General features: G+C 41.1%; 2 protein-coding genes across 4 annotated transcripts in view; both read left to right on the top strand.

The window, feature by feature from the left end:
• kmt2a (lysine (K)-specific methyltransferase 2A) overlaps positions 1-4,087 on the top strand; it is a 150,574-nt gene extending 146,487 nt beyond the window's left edge. For all 3 annotated transcript variants that reach the window (XM_041174477.1, XM_041174478.1, XM_041174476.1), the window contains exon 36: positions 714-4,087. In XM_041174477.1, coding sequence (XP_041030411.1) covers positions 714-989 — 276 coding nt within the window. In that variant the 3' untranslated portion in view covers positions 990-4,087. The remainder of the gene's footprint in view (positions 1-713) is intronic.
• A 7,484-nt stretch (positions 4,088-11,571) lies between these two features.
• On the top strand, positions 11,572-14,670 carry ttc36 (tetratricopeptide repeat domain 36). The gene is made up of 3 exons (XM_041174275.1): positions 11,572-11,696; positions 12,680-12,868; positions 14,408-14,670. Exons 1-3 carry the CDS (start codon positions 11,591-11,593, stop codon positions 14,668-14,670), a joined length of 558 nt encoding a protein of 185 aa, XP_041030209.1. The 5' UTR covers positions 11,572-11,590.
• Positions 14,671-15,555: the final 885 nt, after the last annotated feature.

The following is a 15,555-nucleotide window of genomic DNA, read 5'->3' as shown; positions in this document are numbered from 1 at the left end:
TAGTTTTGGACACTCTACAAGTGGAAACATCTTCTCTGTTTGCCCTATCACAATCTTAAAGACCTCAATCAGGTCTCGGCCCTCCGCCACCCCTTTTTTTTGTATAAAAGAATCCCAGCCTGTCGGCTTAGTACCAGCGGGAAAAGTGAGTGGAATATGCATTGTCCCCAAGGCTATTCGGCTTTCTGCCTGTTGACTCAGATATGTGTTGAAGACCCAGCCTGTTATATCAGCTCTGGTATTCTCCTTTTAAATCTCTTTTGCACCTTCTCCAGTGGCTCTATTTCCTTATTGTAATATGTTCAATCTCCCAGGGGACCAGTAAGGTTAAAGCACCACATGGTGTTTTACTGTACCATACAGAGCCTCAGGTTCTGAGCAACAGTTGGGCTGCTACAGTTGGTCTCATGACCTTAGGCTTTGAATGAGAAGACTCTATTGGGGCTCTTGCTCCAGGCAAAATTGTACAGTGCACTGTTTGAACGCTGTGTAGGAGTTGTGTCAAACTTGGCTGTGATCCTCGTTTTGGTAATTGCCCTGCTGACACTTGTATCGAGGCACACACTGGGGAAAGCTAAGAGAGGGATGCTATACCAATGGAACTGTACCCCAGCAGGTTTTCTTTAGGAAGGTGGGGTGAGCCTGTAGGCTAAACTAACGCGAATGTATTAATTTTCTTTCTCTGCTCTGTTTCCTTCTTTTTATACTAACAGGGGATCGGTTGTTACATGTTCCGTATTGATGATTATGAGGTTGTGGATGCCACGATGCACGGAAATGCGGCACGTTTCATCAACCACTCCTGTGAACCCAACTGCTATTCGCGGGTGATAAATGTGGATGGGCAGAAACACATCGTCATCTTTGCCGTGCGAAAAATCTACCGCGGTGAAGAGCTCACGTACGACTACAAGTTCCCAATCGAAGACGCCAGCAACAAACTGCCTTGTAACTGTGGAGCAAAGAAATGCAGGAAGTTCCTGAACTGAGGGGGAAAAAAAGATGTAACTGGTGAAAAAAACCCTCTTGAGGTGACTGTGCCATGATTTAATGGGATCCCTGAAAAAATATTGGGATGGAAATGATAGTGGAATTGCATTGCAGTTTGCAACATAAAAAAAAATTGTTAAAGCAGTTTTAAACACTAGAGTCATAGAATGGTTGCAGCATAGAAGGAGGCATTTGGTCCATGGAGTCCATGACTAATGGCAAAAAATATAATTCAGACAAATTCACGAATCTTATGGTTTTGTTGCCGAAATGGTAAAATACATTGCTAAACAGTGTTAGCTGCTGAGCACTTCCAGAACTGCATGGCAGAGTGCTAATCAGCTACAGCCCAATTTCCATCCCTAAAATGTTGCATATGTGGGAAGTAGGAGTTCTGAGTGAAATGAATAAGTGCAACCAACTTCCCAGTCAATTACAGTACCAAGGCAACAACTAAAACTGAAATTCAACCTGAATCAGCAGGGTTAATTGAGCAGACTCTCCTCTCTGGTAAAAAGAAAGGGAAAGATCAAGTGTGAGGGAAATTAATATCTTTAACAGCTGTTCACTGGAAAAGGCAGAGGCAATGCAGGGAGAATATGCAGTTTTGATCTTTTGTGTGATACAGTTTCTGACCTGGGAGTGGTTTGCTTTTGATCATGATTTAAAATGTGAAAAAGCTATTTTTTTCAAATCTGTTCTTCTCGTGACAGCCAATCCTCAATAGCAGAGCCACTTTAAGTGAAGATGAGCTGAACCGTGGCTGTACCCGTGCAGCATTTGGGAAAGTCTGTAGTCCCATAAAATCACTTCAATCTGGCAAGTTCCCTACCCTTTCCAGGAGGCAGTTATCGCATATTTTATTTTATGTTTAAAACTGTATGATTTTTTCTGACCTTAAGAATCTCATTTACAGTGGTAGAATATAGAATTAACACTAACTGGGTAGAAATTCTGCCTGACACTTGTTTGGATTTCTTTTTTGTAAATGCTTATTTTTAATTGCTTCAAAGTGGTACTGCACTTGTTAGTGGGCCGGCTATTCAGAGGTGAAATTAAGAGAACCATATGGAAGGAGACAGAGGAAGGAAATAGCAACCAGGGTACACTGAAACTTCACACTGACCTCTCTAGTGGTAGGAAAGCCTGCTAATGAGCGCTCAATTTAATAATCCCTGAAAACCCTTTGCTGGTAATACACAAAGCTAGTGTTGACATTGACACTACCTGTTTGAAGTGCACTAGTTGTGCAAAAGCACTAATGATGTGATAATGAAACTCTAAGCTTTAAATAGCGCCCGTTTACTATCAGCAGGGGCGAGGGGGAGAGAAATTACAATCTGACACTTCCACCGATCTAAACCTGTATATTTTTAATTGATGGAGGCAGGTTGGGTAGGAAGTCAATGCTTCCACACTGATGGGTATTACTTAATAATCTCTTAACTGTATAAAGGAGCATGAGGAAACTTGAAGATAAAACATCTCAACCTTCCTTTCCAGTTACAATTCACGGACTTCTAAAATCCAAGCTTGACACCACCTAACCACTGCTCTTTTCAACCTTGTCTGTATCTTGCATGATGAGCTTTAGCCCTTGTCCCCATCCGCAAAAACAGCAACGCACTTCTGGAACAGTGTTTGCAATTCTTCAAAATATATTTATGTTAGAGAGTTAGGTGGCAAGATATTGTCGAACATCCAACCAAGAGGTTGTAGTCTACACTTAAGTTTGTATTGGTTTTCTTGCTTTAATCTTCCTGTAAGTGAGTCTCTTCCTGAGGAAAGTTTGTATTATAGGGAGTTGAAAATGAGGGCATTTGATCTCGATGAAGTAGTTTTGGATTCGACCGCGAGTTAATCTCAACCTAAAACTGGGAAGCCTAGAAGTTGCTGTGAATGTTACTGGTGTGCGAATGCTTAACCAGTTCTTCTAGCGTTCCTTAATCCACTTTTTTAACACAGGTGTTAAACACCTCTACTGAAATAACAGATGAATGCCTACCAGCACATTAAGCATCCATCTACTGGTAACTTCTAGGTTACCTTTTTTGTAGTCCCACCACTTAACAGCTGTATTGCACTGTAATGTGGAAAAATTAATACCAGTTCCCAAAAAAATACTTAACCACCATATCAGAGTGACAGAGGGAACTCTTTTTTAAAAATGTTTATTTTGTGAATTGAAAAATAATTTCTGCTGAAATGACAAAAGTGCTACAATAGCTGACTCCTGGAACATGGGCAAGTTTTTTTTGACCGAATGAATGCATCTCAAGTGGGTTTATGGCAGTGACTTAATGTTTGAAGATCTTGATCCCTTATATTTTTGCACTGTGTGCTATTTAGATTGACGCTAAAACTAATGTGTTTGTACTGACTACAGCAATGTATCCTGTCATTCGGACTACAGCCGTATTTCCATGTCTCCCATTGTTCAGATTATTAGCTGTGTCTTGTATTCCATTATCCAGATTATAGATGTGTCTCCTGTTATCCAAACTGTCTTGAGTTTCAAAAAAAGAGCGGTTTGGCTGATCAGGAAGTTGTTTTTTTATTTAAAGGGGCACAGTCTTCATTTAAAACAAACACAGGCGTCACCTACCCGTGCCCTCTCCACACTTCCATTCCTCTTCGTGGACAAAGACAGTGCCCCTTTAAGCAATAATTGACAGCTAGCCAGGCTGATGGATGGAAGTCTGTGTCAGGATGAATTTTTCCCTGGTGTTGATATTTGTTGTCCATTATTGCTGTTCAGTTACACCTCTGGACAAAAATTGGGTTGGGGATTTTTCTTCTTCATATTGGGTTTGTCTTCACTCAGTTGCTGCTGCTTAATGACATCCATCTGCCACCAGCCTTTTGGGACCATGTTCCTCGCTGCTATGATATCAGCTTGTACTTGAGGGCACCTTCGCTCATGGAGAGGTATTAACCTGTTATGTAAGAAATGTAAGAAAGAGCAGTGTTTACCTGAGAAGGACATTGCACTTCACCAAGTTTGTGGTGGAATCGCCAGGGCAGCATACTTACAGCACAAGGAAGACAAGCCTTCCGAGTGTGGTGTTAATGTTCAGGTAATGGGGATTCTACTGGAAAGGGGTGGGGGGGAGTGGGGGGGGGTTGGGGGGCGGGTGTGGGGGGTTGGGGGGGTAGTTCTGTATGCACTGACAGTCATGAAGACAGAATCTGAAATGCTGTACTAATGACTGCTGGCTAGTTTGACGCACAATATCTAGCTATGAAGAACTTGGTTGGTCATTACGTTTTTAGTTAGTTTGCGTGTTACCAAACAGCCGCAGATAAAGTTCATGATAGAAAAGAAACCATGACTAGCAATGGGCAATTTGGTTTATGTGTTTCCTGACACACCCCTCTACTGCATTGCTGGGCACTTCAACAAAGGAGCAAATATTTGTTTACCAGTTTTTATTGACATTTTATTAATTAATTCTTCTTTGACTTCTGTCAATCTTAATTTTCTTAAATAATTGAAGGAATATATAAAGCATCAGTTTGCAGTCCCAGTAAGAATTTAAACATGTACAATGGGCAGCAGTTGCTGCTAAGTCATTTTTAACTATGTGGGTTAGGAGGTTTTTAAAGCAGTATTGTTGATGATTCATAGCCTTTAGCTATGTTGTATAATTGGGGCTTAAGAGATTGCCTTCAATGCCCTTACTTCTACCCAAAAATATGTGATTTTCCATTCAAAGGAATGAACGGATTGTTGAGGTACCCATTTGTATGGACATTCATTATTCTTTTGATTCCCTTCCCCAGATTTCCTTCCTAACAGCACTGTGGGTGAACCTGCACCAGCTAGACTGCAGCGGTTCAAGAAGGCAGTTCACCCCTACCTTCTCAAGGGCAATTAGGAATGGGCAACAAATGCATTGCCAGCAACACCCACTACCCATGAAATATTAAAAAAACCTTCATTGAGTTAATGAGAAAGCTACAAATTTTAAACAAATTGAATAAATGCACAAACTGTGAGCAGAATCATATGGTTCTCTGAATGCAGTTATAAACCTTTAATTTGCAAGTGGCCCAAAACCGAGACATTTGGAGTACAAGTGGTTTATTCGGTTCTTGATGCAAGGGGATTTTGGCATGCTTTTAGAATACAGTGTTTATTTAGATGGTTCCTAATGTGATGGATTCCAGGGTGTTAACTCTGTGGTTTGCCCCTCATCAAAGTTATACCGAAACCCCATCGGTGTGTCACTAAATAAAAAATGCTGTACTGTGTTCATTCAGAAGCGGGTGTGGGCTTGTCTGATTTTACCAAGGCTCAAGTTCCCACTAAAAGGAAATAAGTTGACAATAAGTGTCTTTAACTCAATAGGAATTCACAGAGATTTTAAATAGTACTTTTTATCCAGAGTGGGATTTCATAGTGACTGTGGGTAATGAGTTATAACACTGTACAAAGATTATTATAAATGTTCTCCACAACTCCTACTATCTATAACCCCAACAGAGATTTTTTTAAAAAAACATATCATTTGTATTTGTTTGAAATCCATTTGGACATATAGGAAACTTGAATATAATTGTATTTTTTAAAAAAATAGAATGGAAGGAGGAGCGAAGTTCTTTTGGGAATAGGTAGGAAATAATAGTTCTTAAAAAGTAGGTAATTATGATAGCACAGCAGAACCAGGTGGTGACAGCCTGAGTATGTGTACCAAAGTCTTGATTCATAGGAATAAATGAATCATTGCAGTTCTAGTTATTTCTTGCAGGTTGTGCCTCCTCCTAGCCAACCATCCTGTTAATTCAGAGCCAAGATACAGAATAATTGTGTACCCAACATGCCAGGCAGCTGGAGCATATGAACGGAGGACTCCAGTGTCTTTTGACACCCATTGTTATATGTTTTGTGGTTTTTTTTTAAACTCCACGCTGTCCCCTTTTCTCCCTAAAATATAGATTAGTACCTATGATGTTAACTGCACCAACAGCAGGCTTCAGTCAGGCAGTAATGTGGGATTCAAAGCTCTTAAAACTGGTAATGTCTGTTTCTGTCTCTCATCATGGCCCCTAAGAGAAGTGTGAGAGCAGGGAAGTAGGTATTCCGATGATAGGAGCTTCACTCCCCTTGTTTCTACCCTGTTGATGAAACCCTTTATATTTTTTACAGCAGTAAATGTCTGCAGACAGCCCCACACCTTTATGCAAGTATTGTTGGGCATGAGGGGACATGGGTGGAGAAGTATGGCAAGTCGGAAGAGACGACTAGTTGCTAGTTCGCTTTTGTTTACAAATGTCGCTGCTTTTTTTTTGTCTATGTGGCTGTTCGAACCTTGAGTATGAAGCTGCCATGCATTCCTTTGTGTTGGTTTTCACAGGCAGTTAAACTTTTTTTAAACCCTTATAACCCGCGCCATACAGTGTATATAATTAAGTGCCAGGTTATTGTTTTTTTAAAGTTGAGATTTATAGACAACTTAGCTGAAGTTTAAAGACCTGCCAATTAACAATTGAAAATACTGCCATAGTGCATATATATATTTTTTTATTACAATTTATTTATTTAATTTGGTGTCTTTTTGTTGACTCTGTACTCTGCAGCCATCTTTAGTTTGGGGGTGCTGCTCGATAAATGGAAATATCCGGCACACAGCTCACTCTAAGTGCTGGACTGAGTTCAACAAGGACACTTGGTATTGGGTGCTTTAAGCTTCTGATTGACAGTTTCACCCAAATGAATGAAGAGCCACTTCGATCCACACAGCCGCCATTGTTTGTTTTTGCGGGGGGTGGGGGGGTTGTTGTGCAGTGGTGGGTGTGCTTATTTCTAGGACGTCAATGCCATTTGAAGGATTAGCTTCTGGCAAAAGTACGTCTGTAATAACATGTTGTTCATATCCCTTCCTCATGAGGTGTGAAGCTGTACCACTGCAGCCCAGTGCATCTGACAGAACTAGCTGCAATAACATCGAGCGCATTCTTCTGAGCAGCATCCACGAGGCTTGATTTTCATTTTAAACACCAAAGTTAAAAAAAATCTCTTTACGCTGCTGCTGTCCTTTTGCACCATTTCATAAGGTTCACTGTATACTGTTAGTGTCTTTGTAGAACGGTTGAGGTATTGTCTTGCCTCCATTTTGCCTCAAAACTGGTGTGCTGCCGCTGCACAAATGAGTTCCAGCTTGGTCTCTTGGATTGCAGAATAGTCAAGGCTAGAAATAACTCCATGACTGTCATTAGCAATTTATGACAAGAGACGCACTTGCAGAGGATTGCTGGTATTTTGTCCTCTGTAGAAATGCTGTTGTGTGTTTTTTTTATTCCTTTACTGGAGGAATTCATTATCCTATCCTGCAACAGGATTGGAACTGATGAATAGATGCCCCTAGCATAGTGGAAAATTATAAGTCAGACGCATGGAAAAATTCAGGCTCAAACCCATGAAGATCTGGCAAGGAGGGACTTTAGTATTTTTAAAAAAATTTTAAAATGATTTTAAACATTGTCCCTTTGCAACACAACACAGTAGGACACAGCGATTTTACAATGAATGTATCTTTTTCTAATGACTGAACTTCTTATGATAAAAGTTTTTTTTAAATGCGTAATACACCATAAAGTTTGTTCAATGAGATACAAAATCCCATCTGGAAAAAAAATGCGGGTTAATTTGAAGGGCTGGTTCTCGTCTATTTAGCATCCATTTCAAAGCAATACGATGTTTACGGTAAATCTGTAGAGATCATGTAAAACCATCATGTCTTGTTCATTTAAAAGTACATAGTTCTGGGTCCTAGTTCAGAAAGAAATAACAGTGGGGGGAATGCAGAATCTGCAATTTCTGAATTGTTTTCAGAAAAAGTAAGGCTTCAGTGATACTTTCACAAGATTTTTTAATATTTAAACACTATTGCAGTTTCTTTTTATTGTTTCAAGAATGGACAGCTGACTATATAACTACTAGATGAGGGCGGGGGGAATATACTTTTTAAATTATTTTTTAAAAGTTCGGGTACACATTGTGTCTATACATCCCTGTTCTCTGTGACTAGGACGCTTGCCTTTTACTCCCCCATACCCTACCGGAACGGAATTATATTTATATGTGTGTTTTTCCGTTAATGTGAATATATTTTTATGTCTCTTTGAGATGAATACACGAAGAAGTAGTAGATGTAAAATGTTCCGGGTCAGAGAAACCTTCCGTGAGAAATTTGTTTTATTTTTATTCATGATGAGGCAAATTGTAAACCTTTTTTAATTATTTTTTCAGTCTTTTTTGTGTTCCTGTAAATTGTTATTTTTTACATTGCTCTTGCAAAACATTATTAACAATCTGATTAGTGCATCAGTGTTAAACCATATCATGGTAATGAAGGTAATTTTAATTAAGAAAAACTGAAAGCTATGCTAAAGAATGAATGTAAAAAAAAATGTACATAGTTGTAAAAAATGTTTCTAAGCGTCATTTTCTATGCACTTTTTTATTTAAGTGATAGTTTAATTAATAAACATGTCCATTTTATCCTTGGAGATACTTTAAATATATTTTGTGTATTTCATGTGGGTTTGGGTTTTCTTTAAACATTTTCTCACATCTCTTCTGCCCCACACTATGGCATGGTTCCTCTGGTGCTGAAAGTCCACAGGCACCTCACCTAAATGGCTGTCTTCATGTGAGAGCATTGGTAGGCTATGTTGTTATGGAGGCATAACAATGGTGTCTAGTGTTGCTACATTTTTCCACCACTATCCCCAGAGGAGCTGAATCCAATAGCTCGTGCCCGTGACTGTGTTCAGAGCAGGCAGCCACCACAGGTGGGGAAACTCAGATCTGTGACCATCAGTTCTGTCTAGCTCTGCTACACGTGAGTCATTGAGGATTCTGGGTTGTGTACATAGGTCAGTAAAGAGTTACACTCCAGTGATGCATGTTTTGTGTAAAACCGTAGAGTAGGTAGTGGGTATTCATCACTGAGAATGTTATGAATGATTGGTAGGATGCAGAGATGTTTTTAAAAATGTTTAATCTCAGCCATGCCTTTTCTAGAAAGAAACTGAGAGAGAAATTCTGGGTTACTCTCATTTCTTGTTTGTGGCTAGTCCAAATTGAGTTTTGGGAATAAGTTGGCTTCTTTCTCCTCTTGTCTACAAATGACATGGAGAGCAAAAGGAAATGAAATGCAAATATTGAAGAAGTGACCTGCATTAATATTGATGAAGTATGCAATAAATCGTGTTCATCTCATCTCTCAGTTCAACACCAAGAAAAGTCTCACAGCAACACCAGATGATACTGTGCAACTTTGGCTTTTGATTTGCCCAAGTTTATAGTTATTTTTCCCAGATGGATTGATCTTCACTGTGAAATGTAATGTACCTACATATCCAGCAAACCTTTACAATGTACCTTCCTGCAATCTGACTTTCAACTTTCCAGAAATGAAAGATGACTTATGACACAGAGAAGCATCCATGAAAGGTTACAGTGAATGTATTTAATGGGCTTGAATGTTGAAAACCGTCTCATTTCATTTTCCCAATAAGGTGGAATTCACTTTTTATATGGCCACAACACAGCGCAAAAATACAACTGCTTCGAATCTGACATTTTGTAAGCTATGCTGAATTACGTTAACTAGCATGCTCCATGTTGAATGAAGAACAATGGGCCATGCTTTTTGGTGGCCAGTTAATGGAGGTGACTGTCACTGATGGTATCACAAGTTGTGGCTATCAATTCATAGATATGAGTTTTCAATAGTTTTAAGTCTGGTTCCTCTTTCCATGCCTTCAGTATGCAACATTCTTAACCAGGAGGTGAGACATTTGGTTCAAAACCTGGCCTCTGCTTGGCATCTTACTGCAGCAGTGGGACGGATTGGACCTGCGCCTCTCCCTCTGTGTTGGTGTACCAACACACTAGCATTGCATCCTTATTATGATGAGATGTCCCTTCCCAAGTCTTGTTCAGCCAGTTGGACACACTAGAGGGACTGTATACAGTGGAAAATATTAGAGAAGCTAATGCTATATTTCTTGGCTCTCTGAAATTCTCTTGTTCCTTCTAAGCTTTTACGCACTTGCTTCCTGTGTTGAAATAAAGACATACCACATTGCCTGCTATTCTCAGCCCTCCCAAGGACTCGAATGTTCCAAGTTCCTTCAATCTTCTCCTCTACAATCATCAGACTTTTAAACTTCAAGATTACGGAAGCCTGCCTTGATATGCCTGGTATTTGTCGTTCACTGGTAAAATATTCACTGAAGTTTGATGAAACTTTATTCCTGGGGGATCATGTATTTTTGTCAAAGCTGGCACTCGGGAACACAGGCAGCTGATGGTTAGTATTTATACTGACAGGTTATTGTAATATAACCACTGCACATTTATAAAGCTCACCATTGGTTTGTCAAGAAATAAATCAGACTTGCAATTAGAATCAGAATTATAGATGGCCCACTTAGCCCATCCGGTGTTTGCTGGCTGTATTCAATTAGTCCCACTACCCTTCTCATCGGCCATAACTGCAATTTTCTACCCTTCAAATATTTATCCAATTCCCTTTTGAAATTCATCGCTGAATCTGTTTCCATTGCCTTTTCAGTCAGTGTGTTCCAGAGCATAACTTGCTGCTTTAAAAAGTTGCACCATACTGGTCCAACTCTGAAAATTGGACATGGTTAACACAAATTATATTTTTAAAGGTAATCATTTATTTTGGGAAAACCCACCACAGCTAGATTCCACAAACAGTGGTGAGATTAATGACCAGTTGACATGTTTTTGGTAATGTTAGATCAGCTAGAAGTGTTGGCCAGGACACTGGGAGAACTCCCTGCTCCTTCAAACAGTTCTATGGGCAACCAGTTTAAAGTGACACCTGAAAGACAGCACCTCTGACAGTGCAGCACTCACTGCACTACACTAGAGTGTCAGCCTAGATTGGGCTCGAAGCTCGGGTGAAACTTGAATCCATGAATCTCTGGGTCAAGGCAGAGAATACTACCAGGGTAAAGGAAGCTGACGCTTGTTTACAGTCAGTACACATCACTTACAAATGTGGTCAATATTAATATAAAGCCAATTTGATTTCAATATTTTAATTTATTATTCTAAAAGATTTTCTCTTGTCCCCTCATGACATTGCCCCTTGCTAAAGTTTGATGGGTGTTCCAATACTTTTGGCAAGTGAACCATGACTATTTGGCAATGTGTATCAGCTGGCTGATAAATTGTATGCTTTCAGCTGATGGGGGTCCGAACTCGCACTGTTTATTGGGTTGTGTAGGGGGAAGCATGGAATCACTGGTTAGTGATCAGGAGTAGGACATTGACTGAAGTCAGGGATCTAACGTGGGATTTTTGCACTTCAGTCTCCCATGGGTTGGTGTTTTGGGGTTTATGCTTTGTACAAAGCCTGTGTTTGACATCAGTGCTGTTTACCAGAACATGCAGGTCAGTGCTCCGAGCATTGGCCTCCGCCCCATAGTCCCATTGGCTGGAGTTAAATGTGAGCACAGTCTCTTCGGTCTGAAGTCCACTGCATGACATCTGACAGAGGAATCTATTTCAACTAGGCTGTACCTTGGCGAGGAATTCTCACATCATCCACAGGATATGGCTACGCTCGGTGATCAGGCTGTGCTCCAAGCCATCTTCAACCCCAACAACCCCTTTGGTAACAATCTTGGGTTGGAAGCAGAGGTAGAATTAACCGATGATGGTGAGTGTTTGGCAGTTTAATTTGGTTATTCTCACTAAAGGTCTTCGCACTACCCTTCACAAAATCAGTTTTGCATTGGAATGAGGACAAGATCAGGTTTGGCATTGACACTCACTGGACTTGTACATATTGTGCACTTGAGTGCAGTAATAAATATCTACCTGTGGAACACTGACAAAGTGAGGGTCAGCTCCGGGAGAGCCCATACCCCAGTAGAGTCGATACCTGTGGATCCCGTACTCCACTGACAGAGCCCTAGGAATCCCTATCCCAGCAAGAGTCAACACTTTGGGAATGTATGTCCCAACAAATCAACATATGGGGTCCTGTACCACTGTTAAATGGAGCTTGCAGGGAACCTCAGTAAAAGTCAGCGCTCAGGAAACCCCTATTTCAGATTGCCAGCACCCAAAAACAATTTGGCATTATATTGTACCTTTAGCGTAGTAAAATATCCCAAGTTGATTCACAGAGAAGCAAAATTTGGCATTAGGTAAATGACCAAAAGCTAGGTCAAATAAGGAGGCTCTAAGGAGCATCTTAAAGAATGAAAGAGGTAGGGAGGTTTAGGAAGGGAATTTCAGAGCTTTAAGGCCTAGGCAGCTAAAGGCATGGGTGCCATTGATAGGATGATTGACATAAGAGATGCCCAGGAGGCCAGAACTGGAGGAGTGCTGAAAGCTCTTGAGGGCTGTAGAGATAGGGGTGAGGCCATGTACGAATTGGAAAACAATGATGGAAATTTTTAAATCCAGAAATAAGGATGTCCAGGGATCCACACCCCAACAAATTCATTCCCTAGGGAACCAGTACCCCAACTGAGTCAGCACCTGAGGAATCTCATTCAATCACTCTCACGCATAAGTTGTTCTCTTTGTGTGAAGGGTTGCAGGCCAGAGTTAAATAGTGGAGATGTGGGACTTTTTTGGAACTTTGCTCGATTACCTCTGTCTGCATAACCCATCTCAATTTGTTATATTTAGATAGCAAGTTTGATCCAGTCCTAGTGCAACAGGCTAAAGACTTGGAACTGCAGGGAATTTCCCAGGCAGAGTCTGGGAATGTGGATGCAGCTGTGGAAATATTCAGTCAGGCCATAGCAATCATTCCTGAGCGAGCATCTGGCTACAACAACCGAGCACAAACTCTGCGGCTGAAAGGAGACACGACAGGTAAAGGGTTAACATAAGGAAAGGGAGGGTTTGGTGGGGTGGAGGGTGGAGGGGTGGCAAGTAAGGTACAAGATAAAAAAAAAATGATTGTAAAGCAGTTTACTTCTGGCATTTTATACTCGTAGGCACAGCGATTGTCTTCTCTGTGTTGATGGATGATTGATTGGGGCAATAATTAGGAGTGTGGGAAAATGCCTGGGTGGATGTGTCGTTTGATGGATAGATGGCTTCATGGATGGGCCAATAGACAGAATGGATCAACAATGCAAAGAATGTGGGTGATGGGTGGGATGATTAATTGACAGTACAGCATGGGATGGATGGAAATAGTGATGGATTTATTAATGATAAAAGGTTGGGATATTTAATATATGGAGTGACAGGTTTGGTGATGGATAGCTTAAATGGTGGATGAGTGGCATGAATAATAAGCTTATAGATGGATGCAGTTAAAGATGGACATGTCCAAGTGATAGGCATGATGATTGGATCTGGCAGTGATGGTTCTATCTGCTCAATTATTACACTTCAAAGTTACAAAAATCCAGGTTTGTCAAATAATGATCCTTACATCTAATTCTTATTGATGAGTAACTACAACAATGTTTAGGAACAGCCAAACTCTTGAGGACACCAAAGCTGAGACTCTTCCCTGATCATCATGCTTATTTTCCAGTGGGAATCATTTTGACAAGTGACTGGACAAAGGAGCCCAAGCTGATTTCCCCTTCCTTAGCCCAGGAATGTCTAAGACCAATTGTAATGTACAAACATCTTTTTTTTTAACCTGTCCACCAGCTTTAAGGTGCTACCCTTTAGGGCCACAGCTTTGACTCAGCAGATGTTAACTGTCGAAATAGAAAGGGAGGGAAATATGTGGGTTGCAAAGCTGTGCTACAGCTCCCGTACTCGCCACTTTCACTGATGCAGGCTGGGTTTGCACCCAGTCGGAGGATGATTTTCTTCAAGTAGTTAGGAGGGCAAATGGTATGTTAGCACTTGTTACAAAGGGATTGGAGTACAATAACAAGGAAGCCTTACTATAATTATACAGAGCATTGGTGAGGCCACACCTTACATACTTTTCGGTTGTAGCGCATGTGTGCAGTTTTGGTCTCCTTCCCTAAGGAACGACATACAAAGGGCTTAACAGGATAAATGCTGAGAAAATGTCTCCCCAGTTGGGGAATCTCAGTACAGAGTCACAATCTCAGGGGGTGGGCCCTTTAGGAGTGAGATGAGGAGAAATTTCTTTACTCTGTTATTGATCTTTGGATGCTCGTTTGTTGAGTATCTTCAAGGTCAATAGACTTTTGACACTAAGGGAATTAAGGGAAGTGGAGATAGAGCAGCAAGGTGGTGTTGAGAAAGAAGGTCTGCCATAATCTTGTTGAATGGTGCAGCAAGTTCAAAAGACCCAATGACCTACTCATGCTCCTTTACCCTTACGTTCTTATGATTCCTATTATGGTTGACATTCTGAGTATTGATTCATCAAGAGGCATTTGGCTCACCAATGGATAATCTTGATCATTCCAGGAGCGATGAGTGACCTGAACAAAGCAGTGGAGCTGAGCAAAGGAAGAGGATGGACAGCCAGCCTAGCACTGGTCCAGCGAGGTCTCCTCTACCGACTCTATGGACAAGACCAAGAGGCACTGCAGGACTTCAGACAGGCGGCGGATCTTGGCAATGGGTTTGCCAAGAGCCAAGTGACCCTCATGAATCCCTATGCAGCTCTTTGCAACCGTATGTTGGCCAAGATGGTGGCCAACCTCAGGAATCCAGAACCCCCTGTGTGAAGGGCTATGTGCTCTGTTGGTACAAGAGTTCACTGAGATTGTTCTTCCTCCCCTTCTGTCATTAATAATAACTTTGTTTTTAAATAACCTAAAAAGTTTTATCTGTGTTTTTTAATCTCCTGTGTCGGAGTTGCCTATCTGAGCCTGCTGATGGCTACGGTCCATGGCCTTGAGACATTAGCAGAGGTTGTTCCAACTCTAAAAGGAGGTAGCACAGGTCCTGAAGCAGTCTACTTTAAGCTGCCAAGGGTCGAACTTAGTGCTCACAGCTGACCAGCTTCAAAAGCAGGGTGACCAACTGTCCTGTATTTTAAGAGATTGTCCCTTAAGGAACGTCTTTTGTCCTGTATTTCTAGAACAGCCTGTGGGGGACTGAGCATCATTGCTTTCTTTGTGAGCGTGCACACAGAGGTTGTTGGGCACCAGCACCCCCTACCTTGAGCTCTTATGGGCTCCGGCAACTCCTATCACTGCTCTTATGGTCACCAGCACTTGAACCCTTTTGGCACTTTTCGTCAGTCACTCAGTTCAAAAGGCTTATTAGAAGAGTGTATTTACCTTTTTAACAGGAGCAGAGTTAGGGGAGGTGGTGGCATAGTGGTATTGTCACTGTACTAGTAATCTAGAGACCCAGGGTAATTCTCTGGGGACCCAGGTTTGAATCTCACCATGGCAGATGGTGAAATTTTAATTCAATAAAAATCTGACTATGAAGTCATTGTCGATTGTTGTTAAAAATCCATCTGGTCCACTAAAGTCCTTTAGGGAAGGAAATCTGCCGTCCTAAACTGCTGTGGCCTATATATGACTCCAGACCCACAGCAATGTGGTTGACTCTTAAAAATGCCCTCTGTAAAGGGCAATTAGGGAAGGGCAATAAATGCT

This window comes from Carcharodon carcharias, chromosome 25, assembly GCF_017639515.1.
Source record: "Carcharodon carcharias isolate sCarCar2 chromosome 25, sCarCar2.pri, whole genome shotgun sequence".
NCBI classification, from domain to species: Eukaryota; Metazoa; Chordata; class Chondrichthyes; order Lamniformes; family Lamnidae; genus Carcharodon; species Carcharodon carcharias.
Note: the sequence above shows the minus strand (reverse complement) of the source record. Positions and strands in the feature narration are given on the sequence as shown.

What these genes read in the sequence shown, in the direction of transcription:
- ttc36 (XM_041174275.1), top strand. Translation starts at nt 11,591, where the DNA reads ATGGCTACGCTCGGTGATCAGGCTGTGCTCCAAGCCATCTTCAACCCC. An exon ending in GGTAGAATTAACCGATGATG is followed by an intron (nt 11,697 to 12,679) that starts GTGAGTGTTTGG and finishes TGTTATATTTAG; the next exon opens with ATAGCAAGTTTGATCCAGTC. An exon ending in GCTGAAAGGAGACACGACAG is followed by an intron (nt 12,869 to 14,407) that starts GTAAAGGGTTAA and finishes TGATCATTCCAG; the next exon opens with GAGCGATGAGTGACCTGAAC.